Source organism: Schistocerca nitens, chromosome 7 (assembly GCF_023898315.1).
Source record: "Schistocerca nitens isolate TAMUIC-IGC-003100 chromosome 7, iqSchNite1.1, whole genome shotgun sequence".
NCBI classification, from domain to species: Eukaryota; Metazoa; Arthropoda; class Insecta; order Orthoptera; family Acrididae; genus Schistocerca; species Schistocerca nitens.
In genome coordinates this window covers 577,093,569-577,116,047 of record NC_064620.1, presented here as the reverse complement: position 1 = coordinate 577,116,047, position 22,479 = coordinate 577,093,569, and the positions used below count along the sequence as shown (strand labels likewise).

General features: G+C 43.8%; 1 protein-coding gene across 1 annotated transcript in view; it reads right to left on the bottom strand.

Annotated features, from left to right (window-relative positions):
• LOC126195755 (serine/threonine-protein phosphatase 6 regulatory ankyrin repeat subunit A) overlaps positions 1–22,479 on the bottom strand; it is a 427,181-nt gene that overhangs the window by 166,892 nt on the left and 237,810 nt on the right. Inside the window, exon 13 of the mRNA XM_049934383.1 lies at positions 15,230–15,442. Within this exon, the coding sequence (XP_049790340.1) occupies positions 15,230–15,442 (213 nt within the window). The remainder of the gene's footprint in view (positions 1–15,229; positions 15,443–22,479) is intronic.

The following is a 22,479-nucleotide window of genomic DNA, read 5'->3' as shown; positions in this document are numbered from 1 at the left end:
ACATGGTTGTAGCCTACTCTCGAAGTTCTTCAATATGTACATTGAGCAAGCAGTATAGGAAATAAAAGAAAAATTTGGGGTAGAAATTAAAATTCAAGGTTAAGAAACAAAAACTTTGAGATCTGCCGCTGACATTATAATTCTGTCAGAGACAGCAAAGTACTTGAAAGAGCCTCGAATGGAATGGAAAGGAGTATATATTATGAATCAAGCTAGAGAGGGTTCTTGACTCACTTTGTAGGAAGTATCAGAAATTAGCTATATGTGGTGACTTCAATATAAATTTTGTATATAATGGTGCAAGAAAAAGCATGCTGGTAGATCTCATAAAATCGTATGCTCTGGTGCAGACTTTTTTTTTTTTTTTCTAAATAGGGTGCAGGGGAACATTAGCACAGCCATAGACAATATTCGTTCTAGATGGGCATTCTGCCAGTAAAAGGGTGAATGGCCTTTCAGACCATGATGCGCAAATTTTAACTCTAAAAGGCTTTAGTACTCAAACAAATGTTACATTTAATTAAAAATTATGTAGGGAAGTTAATCCAACAGCAATAGAGAGCTTTTTAAACCTTGTCAAGGAACAAGAATGGCAGGATGTTTATAGTGACGATAACATAGATGATAAATATAATGCTTTTCTGAACACATTTCTCACGCTCTTTGAGAGTTGCTTTCCATTAAAACGTTGTAAACGGGGCACTAACAGTAATAGACAGTCCAGGTGGCTGACTTGTGGGATAAGCATACCATGTAGAACAAAGCGGGAATTATATCAAAATGTTAGAAGTAGTCACAATCAAGCTACAGTAGCCCATTACAAACAGTATTGTAAGGTGCTTAAAAATGTTATTAGGAAGGCAAAGAGTATGTGGTATGCAAATAGAATAGCTAATTCACAGGATAAAATTAAAACCATATGGTCAGTTGTGAAGGAAGTGTCTGGTAAGCAGCACAAGGTCGACGATATAAAGTAAGTTCGCAGTAAAAATATTTCTGATTCTGATAAATCAGATATATGTACAGTATTTAACAATCATTTTCTGAGCATTGCTAGTGAATTAAATAAAAATTCAATTTCTAGAGGAAATCATATAACTTTCTTGGCAAATGCAAGCCCGAGATTGATGTCTGAAATACTCCTCTGTGATACAGACAAGAGGGAGATTGAGTAATAATTATATCACTGAAGACTAGGGACTCTCAGGGTTATGATGAAACGCCTAGCAGAATATTAAAGTACTGTGCTGCACATGTTAGCTCTGTATTTAGCCATATTTGTAATTTTTCCTTTAGGAATGGCCAGTTTCCTGAACGATGAAAGTACTCGGTAGTAAAGCCGCTTTATAAAAAGGGAGAAAGGGATAATGTAGATAATTTTAGACCTATTTCTATGCCTTCAGTGTTTGCTAAAGTTATTGAAAAGGCAGTGTATGTAAGGATAACTGATCATTTTATATCACACGATTTACTGTCAAATAAACAGTTCGGCTTTAGAAGTCGTTTAACAACTGAAAATGCTATCTTCTTTTTTCTCTGCGAGGTACTGAATGGGTTAAACAAAAGGGTTTCGAAAGCAAAGCATACTTTTTGATTTAACTAAGGCATTTGATTGCGTTGATCACAAATTATTGCTCCAGTAGTTGGACCATTACGGAATATGGGGAGTAGCTCACAGTTGGTTCACCTCTTACTTCAGCAACAGACAGCAAAAGGTCATTATTCACAATGTTGATAACGGCTGTGATGTGGGGTCTGAGTGGGGTACTTTCAAGTAGGGGGTGCCCCAGGGATCAGTGTTGGTGCCACTCCTGCTCCTTATTTATACAAATGATATGCCCTCCAGAATTACAGGTAACTGTAAAATATTTCTGTTTGCTGATGACACTATCTTGGTAGTAAAGTATGTTGTGCGCAATATTGGCTCGGTTTCAAATAGTGCCGTTCATGACCGAAGTTCATGGATTGTAGAAAATAAACTAACGCTAAATCACAGTAAGACTCAGTTTTTACAGTTTATAACACACAATTCAACAAAACTTGACGTTTTAATTTCACAGAATGGGCATATGATTAGTGAAACTTAAGAGTTAAAGTGTCTAGGTGTTCAGATAGATAGTAAGCTGTCGTGGAAAGCCCACGTTCAGGATCTTGTTCAAAGACTTAATACTGCTATTTTTACTATTGGAACGGTATTGAAGTCAGTGATTTTTCGACACGAAAATTAGTCTACTTTGCTTATTTTCACTAGCTTATGTCGTATGGTATTATATTTTGAGCTAACTCTTCCCATTATAAAAGGATATTTTTGGCTCAGGAAGGGGCGGTTCGAGCAGTAAGTGGTGTAAGTTCACGAACCTCTTGTCGACCTCTGTTCACGAGTCTGGGTATTTTGACATTGGCCTCTCAATATATATATTCCTTACTGTGATTTCTTGTTAACGATATTAGCTTATTCCCAAGAATAAGCATTTCACTCAATTGATACTCGGCACAATTCAAACCTGCATTTCGAACATACTTCCTCAACTCTTGTGCAAAAAGGTGTGCAGTAGTAACATCAATAAAAGCAAAACAAGAGTAGTGGTATGTAGTGTAATTAAATCAGGTGATGTATAGGGAATAGATGAGTTTTTTTATTTGGGCAGCAAAATAACTGATGATGATTGAAGTAGAAAGGGTATAAAATATGGACTGGCTATGACAAGAAAAGAGTTTCTGAAGAAGAGAAATTTGTTAACATAGAATATAAATTGAAGTGCTAGGAAGTCTTTTCTGAAAATACTCTTACGGAGACTAGCCATATATGTAAGTAAAACATGGACTATAAAAAGTTTAGACAAAAAAAGAATAGGAGCTTTTAAAATGTGGTTCTACAGAAGAATGCTGAAGATTAGATGGATGGGTCACATAACTAATGAGGAGGCACTGCATAGAACTTGAGAGGCAAGAAATTTGTGCCACCCCTGACTAGAAGAAGGGATCGGATTGTAGGACACATACTGAGACATCATTGGGATCACCAGTTCCGTACTGGAGGGACGTGAGCGGAAAAAAAAAAGGTTAAAATGGCTCTGAGCACTATGGGACTTAACATCTGAGGTCATCAGTCCCCTAGAACTTAGAACAACTTAAACCTAACTAACCTAAGGACATCACACAGATCCATGTCCGAGGCAGGATTCGAACCTGCGACCGTAGCGGTCGCGCGGTTCCAGACTGAAGCACCTAGAACCGCTCGGCCATTCCGGCCGGCTGGGGGGTAAAAATTGTAGACGGAGACCAAGAGATGAATACAGTAAGTGTTGTGTTTATCAATCCTGCATACTCGGTTCGCTAGACAAACAATCAGACAACTCGTATAAATGAGTTTTATTACAATAAGGCAATTACAGTACTTAACTTTGATATGTGTCGCAAGCAAAGGGCGACATACAATATAATCTGCCTTCTTCAGAATAGTGAAACACAAGCCTGTGTTACATAGAGATTCCTAACGCAGTGGCTAACGTTGACGCTGCTATCGAAGTGGTCCGCGACCAGTCGGGCGCGGCGTTTATGTCCTCTTCGAGTAGGGCCGTTGCTGTCGCGTTGTCGTCCTGGAAGGAAGGTTGGTCAGTGTGCGATTGGCTGACCTGTTCTCACAGCCTTCTCTTCCCTGTCGTTCCCGACTGGCGTGCCGGTGCGACTTTACGCAGTAACAGTAAGGAGGTTCAGGAGGATATAGGTTGTAGTAGTTAGAGGTTTGCACAGGGTAGAGTAGCATGGAGAACTGCATCAAACCAGTCTTCGGACTGAAGACCCCAATAACATCAACAAGGACAGACAGACAGACAGACAGACAGACAGACACACACACACACACACAAACACACACACACACACACACACACACACACACACACACACACACACACACACACACACACAGACACCATACTAATGATTAATCACTCTCACTTGTTACACTACTGGCCATTAAAATTGCTACACCGAGAAGAAATGCAGAAGATAAACGGGTTGCCCATGCAGCTTCAACACGATACCACAGTTCATCATGAGTAGTGACTGGCGTATTGTGACGAGCCAGTTGCCATTCACCAGACGTTTTCAGTTGGTGAGACATCTGGAGAATGTGCTGGCCAGGGCTGCAGTCGAACATTTTCTGTATCCAGAAAGTTCCGTACTGGACCTGCAACATATGGTCGTGCATTATCCTTCTGAAATGTAGGGTTTCGCAGGGATCGAATGAAGGGTAGAGGCACGGGTCGTAACACATCTGAAATGTAACGTCCACTGTTCAAAGTGCCACCAATGCGAACAAGAGGTGACCGAGACGTGTAACCAATGGCACCCGAAACCATCACTCCGGGTGATACGCCAGTATGGCGATGACGAATACACGCTTCCAATGTGCGTGCACCGCGATGTCGACAAACACGGATGCGACCATCATGATGCTGTAAACAGAACCTGGATTCATCCGGAAAAATGACGTTTTGCCATTAGTGCACCCAGGTTCGTCGTTGAGTACACCATCGCAGGCGCTCCGGTCTGTGATGCAGCGTCAAGGGTAACCGCAGCCACGATCTCCGAGCTGATAGTCCCTGCTGCTGCAAACGTCGTCCAACTGTTCGTGCAGATGGTTGTTGTCTTGCAAACGTCCCCATCTGTTGACTCAGGGATCGAAACGTGGCTGCACGATGCGTTACAGCCATGCGGATAAGATGCCTGTCATCTCGGGACTGCTAGTGATGCGAGGCCGTTGGGATCCCGCACGGCAGTCCGTATTACCCTTCTGAACCCACCGATTCCATATTCTGCTAACAGTCATTGGATCTCGACCAACGCGAGCAGCAATGTCGCGATAAGATAAACCGCAATCGCGATAGGCTACAATCCGACCTTTATCAAAGTCGGCAACGTGACGGTACGCATTTCTCCTACTTACACGAGGCATCACAACAACGTTTCAGCAGGCAACGCCGGTCAACTGCTGTCTGTGAATGAGAAATCGGTTGGAAACTTTCCTCACGTCAGCACGTTGTAGGTGTCGCCACCGGCGCCAACGTGTTGTGAATGCACTGAAAAGCTAATCATTAGCATAACGGAGCATCTGTTTCCTGTCGGTTAAATTTCGCGTCTTTAGCACGTCGTGGTGAAGTAATTTTAATGGCCAGTAGTGTATTACGCACTTAGTTACCACACACGCGATATCCAAAGGCCAAAGTAAAGACGGCTGCTTGACGTCTGTAGGGAGACGGGAGCGGCAGTCTCAGGCGAGGCACGGGTCACTCGCTCCACCTCACGTCACTAGTCCTGCGGCAGGTCGAGCTGCCCACTTCACCTTCCTACTCACGTGTCGTTTCGGCCCTCTCTGGCTGGTTCCAGGCGCTCCTTTTGGGCCTGTATTAGAGGAACGCCGTGCTATGCCCTGCAGTCAGTGGCTTTTTACTCCTGATGACGGCAGGGTCAGAGATCGAAGGCTCGAGTGTTTTTTTCGAACTGACAAGACATGTAAATAGAGCGGATTTTATTGAATCAAATCTGCTTTGACTACAATTTTGGAATCGGTCGATTCATACATTTGTGAGGGTATGAAATAGAACGATCACACAGGCTCAGTTGTACGTAATGTAGGTACCAGACTTGGGTACTGCTGTGTCGTCCGAACAAGACACAGCCAGGGCAAAAGCACCACAGGAGCAAAGATGCGAGCTGGTGTCAGTGCTATAGAGACTCGCCACTTGCACGAGGTCCTCCAGCGCCACAAGAGGCGCTGAGGATCAAGATATCGCCTTCGCCTCGGCCAGTTGCCGGTCGAGTACAATCCGCAAATGACCGGACGACAAAGGACAGAAGCGCTACTCGGAAGATAGAAAAGCAGCTCTCGCCCACTTGATTATAGATCGCTGGCCGATTTGACCGAGCGGTTCTAGGCGCTTCAGCCCGGAACCACGCTGCTGCTACGGTCGCAGGTTCGAATCCTGCCTCGAGCATGGATGTGTGTGATGTCCTTAGGTTAGTTAGGTTTAAGTAGTTCTAAGTTCTAGGTGACTGATGACCTCAGATGTTAAGTCCCATAGTGCTCAGAGCCATTTGAAGCATTTTTGAACACATCCCGAAATATTGCACCAGTGCGTAGGACTCGTACTAGATACAACTGACTGGGGATACTGAATGTAAATGGAGATGGGTAACACGAACGGTCACAGAATTGCTGAAGAAACTAAACTAGCGAACGTTTGAAGACGGACGCCATTTATTCTTACAAAATCTACTGACGAGGTTTCAAGAATGATGAAGTTGGGGATATAATACAACTCCTTACATATTGCTGCCATAGATAATGTGAGGGCAATGAGAGGTGAATTGCAGCGCACACAGGGACATTTAAAGAGTCTTTCTTCCCGCACTCCATACGTGATTGGAACGGGAAGAAGTTCGAATAACTGGTGCTATGGAAAGGACGCTCTGCCATGCGCTTCATTTACGTTTGCAGAGTGTACGTGTAGTTGTAGATTTATTAAATTAAAAATATTAAAATAATCATACTCACAGTAAAATATCTAGCGATGAGAAGTATACAGCACACAGTCATACCATGAAATTAGTGCAGGCCCTGTTTTCTACATGAATTACCGCTGTATGTGTTGTTTCCTGTACACGTATTTTTCTACTCCAGGGAGGCACTGTGTGAGAAAGGAAAGCGTCTGTTGTCGAAGTCAATATATCATGGCCGACTTACATGTCTTGAAGGAAACAAAGATGTGGAGTATTTTTTGTAGCGCAGTCAAAGGGCCCACTGAAACATAACCCAGCGCTGCCATGGCTCACCAAGGGCCTGGCCTCCTGGTGTGTAGGTAGGAGTGCAGAGGGAGTGTCGTAGTGTCTGCCACACAGAAGAAGGAGCACGGCAGGGGTGTGGCAGAGTATCGTGCGGGCATTGACGCGAATAATATGTGCCATTCTAGAAGCATTTTGGTGAATGTAATTACGTTACATTGTAATTGTGCCTTGTGTGTGTGTGTGTGTGTGTGTGTGTGTGTGTGTGTGTGTGTGTGTTTGCGTGTGTGTTTGTAACTTTTGGGCCCTCAACGACGAGATTATCAACGCCCTTACAGTTATAAAAAATGACCACACAGTTACCGTATCTCATATGCGCTAAAAAAAATTAGAAAGAGGGAAAGTAGCTAGTTACACATGAAATTATAACACAGAGGTCCGCAGCTCGTGGTCGTGCGGTAGCGTTCTCGCTTCCCACGCCCGGGTTCCCGGGTTCGATTCCCGGCGGGGTCATGGATTTTCTCTGCCTCGTGATGACTGGGTGTTGTGTGATGTCCTTAGGTTAGGTTTAAGTAGTTCTACGTTCTAGGGGACTGATGACCATAGCTGTTAAGTCCCATAGTGCTCAGAGCCATTTGAACCAAAACACAGAGGAAACAAAACACAGAAGAACTAGAATAAAGCTCATGGAAATGTGACTGGCTGGCCACTTACAAAGAACTTGGATGAGCCAGTTACTCTGTTACCACATCAAAAAAATCTCCTTAAAATCTTGGTAAAATATGTTGGAGAATTCACAAAACTTAAAAACTCGAATGACGTTTGTTTGAACGCTACTTAAAATACAGGCTTGTTGGAAAATAAAACACAGTCCAATAAATCGTGGCCCACAGTTATCTCTACCTCACAAGCACAACACATTGGAGGGTCCTTTCGCCGGAGCAAGAACCCGTGCATCATAGAGCTGTGGTCTATGCGAAGGCGAGTAAGCAGGACCTCGTCCCTTCTATGTGGTGCGTTGGGCTCTACTGCACCTAGCTTATTGTCAGTCACTACCAGCCACTAGTCTTCCCATCGACGAATTACTTTGTACCTCAACAGCGAGGCGACAGCATGCAGGGGGATGGCACACTGAAAGAACTGAGGATCACGACACGCCTCCTTGGCTGCTAGATCCGCCCTTTCGTTCCCCGCTATACCCATGTACCCTGATACCCAGCAGAAAGAGACATCCTTCCCCAGCGGTTGTAGGTGGAGGAGGGCGTCCTGGATATTCTTGATGACCTTATCTGCTGGGTACAAACGATGGAGAGAGTGAAGGGCTCCCAGAGAATCAGAACAGACAAGGGATTTAACACCGGAAGAACGTCTCATCCGCTCCAGTGCCCACAAGATCGCATATAATTCTGTGTCGAAGACAATAAATTCTTCAGCCTTGTTGACGTTCGAGTGACGTAAATACACCATCTGACAAAAAATGAGGCATCCAGAAGGGGAAGGAGAAACGAAATGAAACCTGATGTGTTGAGAGTGTGTGTGATGTCACTGCAGTGACTACAAACTCGAGTCAAATGTATACAGAACTTCGCAGTATGAGACTACCTATCAGAACGACGGTGCGCCCCCTCTGGCGTGGATGCAAGCACTGATTCGGTTGGGAAGGCTGTTATTGAGCCCTTGTATCCTCTCCTGAGACCACAAATATTGTCACTGTCATGAGATATCCTAGACACTGGCAGTGGGACAGAATTGACGTCGGACCTGGTTCCACACATGTTCTATCGGGAACAGGTGTGGGAATCTTGCTAGCCGTGAGAATAACTCGACATCGCACACACATTTCATAGAGAGACGTCGCGTGTGTAGACGAGCATTGTCCTGTTGAAAATTGGCACCACAAGGCTGCCGAATGAGGACACAGGATGTCTGTGACGTATCTTTGTGGCGACTGAGTTCCCTCAATCGCTGCCAGTCATGATTTCGAATCATGCCCGATGGCTCCACGCCGGCCGGGATAGCTGAGCGGTTCTAGGCGCTTCAGTCTGGAACTGCGCTGGTGCTACGGTCGCAGGTTCGAATCCTGCCTCGGGCATGGATGTGTGAGATGACCTTAGGTTAGTTAGGCTTAAGTAGTTCTAAGTTCTAGGGGACTTATGACATCAGATGTTAAGTCCCATAGTACTCAGAGCCATTTGATCCATTTTTTGATGGTTCCCCATATCCTGACGCCTCCAGCAACACAACAGTGCCTCTTCAAAACAATGCAGGCATCGTACCTCTCTTCCATGTCACCACCATATACACCATATGATCATCTGGGGCTGTAAAGAACCAGGATTCGTTCCTGAACGCAATATGACGCCATTCATTAGCAATCCATGCTTCCAGATCACGACACCATTCGAGATGCAACCATTTGTGTTGTGGTATTAACGGCAGCCTACGGATGGGACGGAAGTTCCCCTAGTCCAGTTGCTGCCAGTCTCCAACCAATGCTGCAGGAAGAGACAGAATGTTGCAGGGAGTCTATTACTTGTTCTCGGGTGCCAGGCGAAGGTGTGAATGGATTACGATGTGCTTGATGAACAATGGGGCTGTACTCCCTTGCGATAGTCAGGTGCGAAGGACTGGAACCTTCAGGATGAATATCCTTGCCCTCACGATCCCATGCGCTTCAACATTGGGCCCTACTTTACTACTAAATCAATTCGCGACACATTTTGCAGACAGTAGTCACATATAACACTGAATGTACCTGCAAAACTGTATCATTGTACGAGACAGAGTTCATGAGGTTCAAATGGTTCAAATGGCTCTGAGCACTATGGGGCTTAACATCTGAGGTCACCAGTCCCCTAGAACTTAGAACTCCTTAAACCTAACTAACCTAAGGACATCACACATATCCATGCCCGAGGCAGGATTCGAACCTGCGACCGTAGCAGCAGCGCGGTTCCAGACTGAAGCGCCTAGAACCGCTCGGCCACACGGACGGACATAGTTCATGAGGTATGACGTCATAAATACTGAAACGCTTCAAAAACTGCCGCTTGATGCTTAATGTTGTAATTTATTACTTCTTTAGGACTAACTCTGTTCCCGAAACATGTTGCAGACAGATTTCACGTATGCTGCTGAATGTACTTGTAAAATTATATCATTGTACGATACAGTTCGGGAGCTTAGACGTCACAAACAATGAGCTGTGTGAAAAAGAAACTGCAGGGCGAAATTCGCCAGAGAAACAGGTGAAATTTGTGTGCAGTTATGTATAAAATATGTTAAGTATTTGTGGGATGTGTACACATGGGTTAAACCACGGATACAAATCTCGTTCTACACCCCTGCATAGATTTCATCCAAACTTAGTACATATGTTACTTACTATCGCGAAATAAATAGTGTGGGGATAAGAGCCGCCAACCACCTATTTCGGTGGGGGGGGGGGGGGGGGGGGAGTGATGGACAGAGAAGGTTGGGGGAGGAGGAACTGGACAAACAAGAAGGGGTAAGGAGGAGATGTATACGTATAGGGGGAGGAGAAGGCGACCAGAGAGAGGGGGAGGAGAAGATAGAGGGGAGAGATGGAGAGAGATGGTGGAGGAGGAGATGGACAGACAAAGGGAAGAGGAGGAGACGCACAGAGACAAGGGCGAGAAGGAGGTGGAAAGAGAGAGGGGGGAGGAGGAGGAGGAGGAGGAGGAGGAGGAGGAGGAGGAGGAGGAGGAGATGAATAGAGGGATAGGGTAACATGAGATGGACAGAGACAGGGAGAAGCTATGGAGAAAGAAGGGAGGAGAAGAGGGGGGAAGAGGGAATAGACGGAGCGAGGGCCAGGAGGAGATGGACAGAGAGTGGGAGGTGTATTTGAGAGGGTAGAGAAGGAGAGGTGTAGAGAGACAGAGTGGGAGTGTAAGATGGACAGAGATAGGGGGAGAAAAAAATGGGTTGAGAAAGTGAGGAGGAGATGGAGGGAGAGGAAAACAGGAGGACAGAGAGAAGGAGGGGATGGACTAATTGAAGATTGGAATAAATATATACCTGGACAACGCCGGGTATTGAGGTCATCCACTTGCACAGAGGTGCCACCTCCCAGTATCGTGTCGGACCTTCTTTTGCCCGGAATATTGCAGCAACTCGATGTGTCATGGACTCAGCAAGTCGTGGGAACTCCCCTGCAGAAATATTGAACCATGCTGCTTCTATAGCCGTCCATAATTGGGGAAGTGTCGCTGGTGCAGGATTTAGTGAACGAACTGATCTTTCGATTACATACTACAAATGTCTGATAATATTCATGTCGCGCGATCTGGGTGGCCAAATCATTGGCTCGAATTGTCCAGAATATCCTTAAAATCAGTCCAGGACAATTGCAGCCTGGTGACATCGCGCACTGCCATCCATAAAAATTCCATCGTTGTTCGGAAACATGGAGTTCATGAATAGCTGCAAATAGTCTCCAAGTAACCGAACTTAACCATTTCTAGTCAGTGATCGGTTCAGTTTAACCAGAGGACCAAGTCCACTCCATGTAAACATAGCCCACGCCATCATGGAGCCACCACCAACTTGCCCAGTGTCTTGTTGAGAAGTTAGGTCTATAGCGTCGTCGAGGCTGTGCCATACTCGAACCCCATCATCATCTCTTACCAACTGATATCGGGACCCATCTGATCAGGCCACGGTTTCCCAGTCGTCTGTGGTCCAGCCGATGTCGTCACAAGCGCAGGAGAGCCACCGCAGGCGACGTCGTGCTGTTACCAAAGACACTCGCGCCGGTCGTCTGCTGCCATAGCCCATTAACGCCAAACTTCGACGCACTGCCCTAACGGATACGTTCACCGTACGTCCCATCTTGACGTCTGCGATCATTTCACTTAGAGATGCTTATCTCTTAGCACCAAAAAATTCACGTAAACGCCGCTGCTCTCGGCCGTTAAATGAAGACCAACGGCCACTGCGTTTTTCGTGCTGAGAGGTAATGCTTGAAATTTGGTATTCTCGGAGCACTCTTGACACTGTGGATCACCGAATATTGAATTCCTTAACGATTTCCTAAATGGAATGTCCCATGCGTTGTGATATTCGCTATTTTTGGCTTCATTAAAACAGCAAATAGTTAATAGTTTCAGCCAGAAGGCAAATACTTGTTTATAAAGAATGATTACTGTATAATAAGGCGTCGCATAGCGATGGTGGAATTTCCTAAATAATGTAATTAGTCGTCTTTGGGCGGCAACATAAACAGAAAAATACCGATGGATATGCGATCCTTCACTATTTTGTTCGCTGGAGAACAAATGAAGCCTTGAGCACTAAACACTTGTACTGTTTTTCTTAAGTAAGACGGACGCAGATTTGTGGCGGTCTGATCTAATTTTTTACTAAATAAATAAAAACGTGTTCCGTCTATGTTTGAGTGAAGTGTGATAAGAACTGTTACAACTTATCGTGACGACGCCCGAGCGACTCAAAGAGGACAATGGCTATATAAAAGAGCGCTCAATGGACATGAAACGCACATAAAAATCTACCGTCATTGTAGTACTAAGCTTAAGGTACGATATATGTTGTAGTTATAATAAATATTTGTTCTGGAAATATTGACTCATTTAGCAGTGCTCATTCCGATCATTTCCTCAGTATTATTTTCATTTTAATTGTGCATTTTGCTAAGATTACAGACACCAAGATAAGCAGTCCAAAATGCGTGTTACATTGACAAAAAGAAAACTGTTTTATCGTCTTCTTGCATCAGCTTTAATATTGAATTTCCCTGTTGTGTGATGTTACAGTTGTTTTTGCGCCCTTAAGCACTTTCTGGCCCCTTACGAAATTGTTTTGTCATAAGAATAGCTTCACGACCGGGTATCATCGTATCTACGATCATGAAGTAATTAGAAAGACGATAATGCAATTTCTTAATCAATAGCACGCTAGCTGTGACTGCTTCAAGCCACGCGAAACTGCAAGTAAAGACTATTCACATTTCATAATGCAACATTTTATGACAATGGTCAATCCATGATTCTTACGCCAATTGTGATTGATAAAACAGTAAGCGAAATCTCAAATTACAACTTCTCCATTGAATAACAACATCACTTTTATTTTGTTACATCACAGCGTTTATCTCCAACTACCATCCCGCGTTCAAAGTGTGTTAACTGCCGTCGTGCGACCTTAATCACGTCGGATACCTTTTCAAATGAATCACCTGAGTACAAATGGGAGCTTCGGCAATTCGCGGCCCTTTTATACCTTGTGTAACCAATACGACCGCGATCTGTATATTTGTATATCACTATCCCATGACTTGTCACCTCAGTGTGTAGCTTTGCAGTTATTCTATCGAGGCTCATTACTCTTCATTAAACACTCATCATGAATGTAATGTAATAAGTGGCGCCCAATGTCTAGAAACGTGTGCCGGCCGCGGTGGTCTAGCGGTTCTGGCGCTGCAGTCCGGAACCGCGGGACTGCTACGGTCGCAGGTTCGAATCCTGCCTCGGGCATGGGTGTGTGTGATGTCCTTAGGTTAGTTAGGTTTAAGTAGTTCTAAGTTCTAGGGGACTTATGACCTAAGATGTTGAGTCCCATAGTGCTCAGAGCCATTTGTCTAGAAACGTGCATTTTCATTCCACAAAAGCTACACTACGATGTGTGTAAGTAAGAGGGCAGAAAATGCAAAGGTCGTAATATTACGATAATGAAATAATATCGGGCGATCAAAAAGTCAGTATAAATTTGAAAACTGAATAAATCACGGAATAATGTAGATAGAGAGGTACAAATTGACACACATGCTTGGCATGACATGGGGTTTTATTAGAACCAAAAAATACAAAAGTTCAAAAAATGTCCGACAGATGGCGCTTCATCTGATCAGAATAGCAATAATTAGCATAACAAAGTAAGACAAAGCAAAGATGATGTTCTTTACAGGAAATGCTCAATATGTCCACCATCATTCCTCAACAATAGCTGCAGTCGAGGAATAATGTTGTGAACAGCACTGTAAAGCATGTCCGGAGTTACGGTGAGGCATTGGCGTAGGATGTTGTCTTTCAGCATTCCTAATGATGTCGGTCTATCACGATACACTTGTGACTTCAGGTAACCCCAAAGCCAATAATCGCAGGGACTGACGTCTGGAGACCTGGGAGACCAAGCATGACGGAAGTGGCGGCTGAACACACGATCATCACCAAAGGACGCGCGCAAGAGATCTTTCACGCGTCTAGCAATATGGGGTGGAGCGCCATCCTGCATAAACATTGTACGTTCCAGCAGGTGTTTATCAGCCAGGCTGGGGATGATGCGATTGTGCAACATATCGGCGTACCTCTCACCCGTCACGGTAGCAGTTACAAATCCAGAATCACGCATTTCCTCGAAGAAAAAAGGCCCGATAATGGTTGATGTGTTAAATGCAACCCATACCGTGACTTTCTCATCGTGCAATGGAGTTTCCACAACAGTTCTAGGATTTTCGGTAGCCCATTCTGCAGTTGTGGGCGTTGACAGACCCTCGGAGCGTGAAATGAGCTTCGTCGCTCCACAATACGTTACTCAACCAATCGTCATCTTTCGCCATCTTTTGACACGCCCACACCGCAAATGCCCTCCGCTTCACTAAATCGCCAGGTAACAGTTAATAATGCTGATGGATTTTGTACGGATAGCATCGGAGGGTACGCCTCAGTGCCAACCAAACATTAGAGTATGGAATGCCGGTGCGACGTGCGACTGCACGAGCGCTGACTTCCCCGTGCGTAGACGAACCCGCTACAGTCTCCATTTCTTCCTGAACTGTCTCAGCAGCATTACGCCTTGTGCTCGGTCGGCCACTACGGGGTCTATCGTGTAAACAACCCGTGTCTTCGAACTTCGAAATCATTCTCGCCACAGCTGCATTTGTCAACGGACCTTTACCCGTTCGAATCCCCTTCCTACGGCGATAGGATCGTAACGCTGAACTAGCACATTCCCCATTCTGATAATACAGCTTCACTAAAAGCCCCTTTTCAGGTAACGTCAAACGTCAACATGCTGCGACTGCTGGCGCATCTGATTCTCTCTCTCATTGCAGCTCCTTTTATACACGATTGTCATGCGCAGTCACTGACGTTTTCCTGTCCAGCGCCATCTGTTGGACATTTTGTGAACTTTGTTTTTTTTTCGTTCTAATAAAACCCCACGTCATTCCGAGCATGTGTGTCAATTTTTACCTCTTTATCTACATTATTCCGTGGTTTATTAAGTTTTCAAATTTATACCGACTTTTTGATCACCCGTTATAGTCACTAAATTATAGCTAGCATGTGTGCAGTTTTCACTGCAGGTCGTTAATTATCACATTTTGCCTGTTTGCTCACTGCGTCGTGCTCCTAGCTGACGAGTGTTTCCCCCCCGCGCAGCCGGGGCGCAGGCGTCCTCCTACCTTATCGGGCGCGTTGATCTCTGCGCCCTGGCCCAGCAGCACCTCGCACATCTGGAAGTGGCCGTGCATGGCGGCGATGTGGAGCCCCGTCTTGCCGTGCTTGTCGCCGCTCTGCAGCAGGTCGGCGGCGCGGCTCACCAGCAGCCCCACCACCGTGATGTGGCCGCCGAAGCACGCCAGGTGCAGCGGGTTGTAGCCCTGCAAGGCGCACCACTTGCCGTCACAACACAGCTCGCAGCCGACTCACGTGCGCAGAATGCCAAATAATAATAAAAATGTGCAACTACAGTGTAATAAAACTAATTATGGTGAGATAAATGTACTAACCTATTGTGGATCATATTCCCAAGTTGAAGATTCAAAACCAAGAAATCCATTACCATATACTTAAAGGAAAATATATAGACGTCAACATATATGTAAGCAGTTAATATAATAACGATGATGATTATCGACTTCTTAGAAATATAAGCAGAGATAAACAATTATTTATACTTTGTTTTTTGAAATATATGTTTCAAAGATGATTTTGCACAGATAGATCGAAGAAATTCTGGTCGTATGTAAAGTACACAAGCGGCAAGACGCAGTCAATACCTTCGCTGCGCAGTGCCGATGGTACTCTTACCGACGACTGTGCCGCTAAAGCGGAGTTATTGAACGCAGTTTTCCGAAATTCTTTCACCAGGGAAGACGAATGGAATATTCCAGAATTTGAAATACGAACAGCTGCTAGCATGAGTTTCTTAGAAGTAGATACCTTAGGGGTTGCGAAGCAACTCAAATCGCTTGATACGGGCAGGTTTTCAGGTCCAGATTGTGTACCGATTAGGTTCCTTTCAGATTACGCTGATACAATAGCTCCCTACGTAGCAATCATATACAACCGCTCGCTCACCGATAGATCAGTACCTACAGATTGGAAAATTGTGCAGGTCGCACCAGTGTTTAAGAAGGGTAGTAGGAGTAATCCATCGAACTACAGACCTATATCGTTGACGTCGGTTTGCAGTAGGGTTTTGGAGCATATACTGTATTCAAACATTATGAGTCACCTCGAAGGGAACGGTCGATTGATACCTAATCAGCATGGTTTCAGAAAACATCGTTCTTGTGCAACGTACGAAGTAATGGCCGCTGTCGACAGGGGATCTCAAGTTGATTCCGTATTTAGGAGATTTCCGGAAAGCTTTTGACACCGTTCCTCACAAGCGACTTCTAGTCAAGCTGCGGGCCTGGATTCGTGATTTCCTGTCAGGAAGGTCGCAGTTCGTAGTAATAGACGGCAAATCATCCAGTAAAACTGAAGTGATATCAGGTGTTCCCCAGGGAACTGATCTATATAAATGACCTAGGTGACAATCTGAGCAGTTCTCTTAGGTTGTTCGCAAATGATGCTGTAATTTACCGTCTAGTAAGGCCATCCGAAGACCAGTATCAGTTGCAAAGCGATTTAGAAAAGATTGCTGTATGGTGTGGCAGGTGGCAGTTGACGTTAAATTACGAAAAGTGTGAGGAGATCCACATGAGTTCCAAAAGAAATCCATTGGAATTCGATTACTCGATAAATACTACAATTCCCAAGGCTGTCAATTCAACTAAATACCTGTGTGTAAAAATTACGAACAACTTCAGTTCGAAAGACCACATAGACAATATTGTGGGGAAGGCGAGTCAAATGTTGCGTTTCATTGGCAGGGCACTTAGAAGATGCAACAAGTCCACTAAAGAGACAGCTTACACTACACTCGTTCGTCCTCTGTTAGAATATTGCTGCGCGGTGTGGGATCCTTACCAGGTGGGATTGACGGAGGACATCAAAAGGGTGCAAAAAAGGGCAGCTCGTTTTGTATTATCACGTAATAGGGAAGAGAGTGTGGCAGATATGATACGCGAGTTGGGATGGAAGTCATTAAAGCAAAGACGTTTTTCGTCGCGGCGAGATGTATTTACGAAATTTAAGTCACCAACTTTTTCTTCCGAATGCGAAAATATTTTGTTGAGCCCAACCTACATAGGTAGGAATGATCATCAAAATAAAATAAGAGAAATCAGAGCTCGAACAGAAAGGTTTAGGTGTTCGTTTTTCCCGCGCACTCTTCGAGAGTGGAATGGTAGGGAGATAGTATGATTGTCGTTCGATGAACCTTCTGCCAAGCACTTAAATGTGTTCTTAGAGGTACGAGGGCTGTCCAGAAAGTAAGTTACGATCGGTCGCAAAATGGAAACGACTATGAAAATCCGATAAAGCTTTGCAAAAATGTGTTGGGCAGTGTCTCTAGTATGACTGTAGGTAGAATTATGTCGCTCTTTTAATTCCTGAGCTCTTAGTGAGCGCGTAAAGATGTTATAGAAAATAGTGTCTCCCGCCAAGTACGAGGGCCTGGTGAGAATTTTCCCCTGAAGCTATGCAACCAACATTACATAACTGTCGTGCAGTTTCTTCTTCAAGACAATTCTCAGCCTCATTCTGCAGGGACAATGAAGATGTTCCTGCATCGTTTCAATTGGAAATGTTTGGTTGCCCACAATACAGCCCGTAATTGTCTCCCACTGAGTTTCATCTCTGCTCAAACGAACCGCTGGCTATGAAGACAACATTTTGGCACAGACGACGAGCTTTAGGCCAGCGTAGAGAATTGGCGGAAAGCACTGGTGGCTGCCTTCTATGATGAGGGTATTGGAAAGTTGGTACAACGCTACGACGAATGTCTGAGTCAGAACGGCGACTACGTAGAGAAGTAGCTGAAAGGTGTAGCTAACTGTTAAAAATGAAACATTTCTGATTTTCACTGTGATTTTCATTTCGCGATCAATCGTAACTTACTTTCTGGACAGCCCTCGTATATCTCTATCTGTGGGCATTTGGTAGTAAGAGTTTGAAATGCGAGGGTGAAGTACAACTTACGAGGGGCGTTTGAAAAGTTCGTGCAAAAACAGAAACTACTTACGTGTTTGGGGTAAACCTTTTTTATTTTTCGACATAGTCGCCCTTTAGAATCATACACTTCGACCAACGCTGGTATAATTCGTTGATCCCTTCCGAATAATAGTAACTGTCCAAGTCTGCAAAATAGCTATTAGTTGCTGCAATCACCTCCTCGTTTGAATAAAATCTTTGTCCCGCCAGCCATTTCTTCAAATTGCGGAACAAATAGTAGTCCGAGGTAGCCAAGTCTGGAGAATAGGGGGGATGTGAAACGAGTTGGAATCATATTTCCATTAATTTTTCGACCACAACTTCTGAGGTGTGTGCTGGTGCATTGTCGTGATAGAAAAGGGCTTTTAGGCAGGCCAATCGCCGGAGTTTTTCTTGCAGCTCGGTTTTCAAACGGTCCAATAACGATGAATAATATGCACCTCTAATAGTTATACCCTTTTCCAGATAGTCGATGAGGATTATCCCTTGTGAATCCCAAAAGACAGTCGACATAACCTTTCCGGCAGAAGGAACGGACTTCGCCTTTTTTGGTGCAGACTCTCCCTTGGTAACCCATTGTTTATATTGTTGTTTGGTCTCAGGAGTATAGTAATGTATCCATGTTTCATCCACAGTGACAAACGACGCTAAAGTCCTGCGGATTCTTCCTGCACAGCAGCAAACCATTCTTGCAACTTTCCACGCGATTCCGTTTTTGGTCAAGCGTGAGCAATCGCGGAACCCATCTTGCAGATAGCTTTCTCATGTCCAAATGTTTATGCAAAATATTATATAACCGTTCACTCGAGATGCCCACAGCACTATCACTATCATCCACAGGGCGTCCATAACGTTCAGCATCACTTGTGCTCAAATGGCCACTCCAAAAATTTTGGAACCACTTATCAACTGTTTTAATGGAAGGTGCAGAATCGCAATAATGTTTATCAAGCTTCTCTTTAGTCTCCTGAGGCGTTTTGCCTTTCATAAAGTAATATTTAATCACCACACGAAATTCTTCTTCGTCCATTTTTTGACAATCACTCGACTTCCTTGATTCACACGAATGCCAAACACAAATAAATAGACCAATACGGCTGAAACTTGGTGTAAGTTCTTTCCAAAGATGCTACTAACTAAACATGGTGGTGCCATCTTTCGGACTTTGCACGGACTTTTCAAACGCCCCTCGTACGTGTGTTGTGTTAATACGGTGGTTGATGTTGATTTGTATTGTGAAGTGAAATGACTGAAAATGTATCTATTCAACAACAGTAAGTCCACCAGTGTACATACTATTATTTAAAAACAGAAAATGAAGTCGAATATCCTGTAGACCAGTGTACAAAGTTGCATTTGAGAATCGACTACGAGCCTACAACTTACAACAAAGAAGAAGAATAAAAGATAGGTATTACGAAGACTGCTTATATTAGTTCTACAGTTGCTACCTCTCCCTGCTGTGTCTCACTAATACAACGTGCCAAACGCTGCGAAAATGTGACCAGCCGCCCAAATTATTAACTTACTTCAAAATTAAAAAATCGACTTTGGGTTGCAAGAGGATGATGACGGTCAGAAGACCAAGGAGAAATTTACAAGAAGATTTAAAGGTCATTTGAAAATGTTACTGATACTGGAGTACGTCGCACAAATGTGACATATTTTGTTCTTATGTGACGGGGAGACAGGCGAAATACCCTCAGACTACGAGGGTATCCAATTCCAAGGAAAGCGGATGCTAACAGATGTGAAAATTACCGAGCTATCGGTTTAATAAATCACAGTTCCAAAATACTAACACTAACTCTTTACAGAATAATAGAAAAACTGATAAAAGCTAACCTCGGGGAAGATAAGTTTGGATTCCAGAGAAATGTAAGAAGCAACACTCCTTCTACGACTTATCTTAGAAGATAAGTTAAGAAAAGGAAAATCTACGTTCATGTCATTTGTGGACGTAGATAAGGCTTATGACCATGTTGGCTCGAATACTCTCTCTGAAATTCTGAAGGTAGTAGGGGTAAAATACAGGGAGTGAAAGGCTTTTTACAACTCGTACAGAAACCAGACGGCAATTATAAGAGTCGAGGGGCATAAAAATGAAGCAGTGGTTGAGAAGGGAGCAGACGGAGTTCTATGTAGCGTCTCCCCGACGTTATTCAATGTCTACATTGAGCAAGCAGCAAAGGATACAGAAGAGAAATTTGAAGTAGTAATTTAATTTCGAGGGGAAGAAATAAAAACTTTGAGGTTTGCCGATGACATTGTAATTCTGTAAGAGGAAGTACAGGAGTTGGAAGAGCAGCTGAACGGAATGGACGGTGTCTTGAAAAGACGATATAAGACGAATATCAACAAAAACAAAACAAAGATAACTGAATGTAGTAGAATTAAATGAGGTGATACTGAGGGAATTAGATTATGAAATGACACATTTAAAAGAGTAGGTGAGTTTTGCTATTTGGGCAGCAAAATAACTGATGGTCGAGGAGACTGTCAATGGCAAGAAAAGCGATTCTGAAGAAGATAAATTTATTAACATAGAACACAGATTTAAGTGATAGGAAATCTTTTCTGAAAATAGCTGTACGGAGCGTAGCCACGTGTAGCAGTGAAACACGGACGATAAACAGTTCAGACAAAAAAGAGAATAGAAGCTTTTGAAATGTGTTACCACAGAAGAATAGGGAACATCGGTTAGGTGGATCTCATAACTAATGAGAAGGTCTGAATAGAACTGATAAGAAAATAAATGTGGCACAACCTGACTATAAGAAATGACCAGTTGATAGGATACATTCTGAGATATCAAGGATCACGAATTTAGTATTGGAAGTTAAGTGCGGGGGGTAAAAATCGTAGAGGGAGACCAGGAGATGAATACAGTACGCAGATTCAGAAGGATGTACGTTTCAGTAGTTACTCGGAGATTAAGACGCTTGCACAGGATAGAGTAGCAAGGAGAGCTGCATCAAACCAATCTCCGGACAACAACAACATGTGAGAGGGAGAACATGTCATCATTCACTGAAAGCAGCTTATGCTGGTAACACCAATGTCTTCGCCGTTCAGGGTGAAGAAATAAGAACTTCGAGGTGTGGCGATGGCACTGAAATTCTGTCAGACTCTGCAAAGGACTTGGAAGATGAGTTGAAGGGAGTGGATAGTGACTTAAAAAGTGGTCGCAGCACGAAAATTTAAAAATGTGAAACTAGGGTAATGGAATGTAATAGAATTAAATAAGGCGATTCCGAGACAATTACATTATAAAGTGACATACTAAAAGTATTTGACGAGTTTTGTCAGTCAGGCAACAAAGTAAGTTACGATAGCCACATTAGAGGGGATGTAGAATGCAGACTGGCAGTAGCATGGAAAGCGTTTCTGGAAATGATAAGCTGGTTAACATATAATATAAATTTAGGCGCTAGGAAGCCTGTTCTGAGGGTATTTGCCTTTAATGTAGCCTAGTACGGAAGTGAAGCGTGAACAGTAAAACAGTACTGACAATTAGAAAGTACAAGCTATCACGGTGTGGTGCTACAGGACAATGCTGCAGATTATATGGGTGGATCAGGTAACTAATGAGAAAGTACGGAATAGAATTGTGGAGAAAAAATGTATAGCAAAGCTTGACTAAAAGAATGGATCAGGTGAAGCATGCTGAGGCATCGAGGAATCTTCAGTTTTAATAATGGTAGGAAACCTAAAGGGGAAAAATTGTAGCGGGAGACCCAAGCTTCGCAGTAGTATGCAAGCTAACTTGGACAGTATGCAGAGACCAAAATATCTACACAAGATAGACTAGCGTAGGGATCTGCAGCAAATCAGTCTTCGGACTGTAGACCACAATAAAGAGACGTATTAACAAACGTAAAAGAAACATATCACGAGGCTCAGAGCAAGTACACTAAAACAACTATGAATGTCAAAGTTGACATATGCTACACTTATTTGTTTGAATATATGTCTTTCTAGTGCCACAGTTCAGATGTAAGTTTCGGTTGCAGGTATTATATAAGAATATTTATGTTGCAGATACCATGCCGTGTTCGTTATATATCTGTGGCTCAGTCACATGAAAATATATCTTCATCTAAAGCTAAGCTACAATATGTACAGCGGTTGAATAAAAATATGGAAACACCACCAGAAATGCATTCCTGAACATACATACAGAGGCGTATGTATGTAGCCTGCATGTTGCACTGTTTATTTGACCACTAACAGCGCCTCTGCAATGTTCTCAGAGAATTGCAAATGTCATATGTGCTCACAAAAGTGTTGTATCTCTCCTGGCATCTCCAGTCGTGACTGCATTATGTGG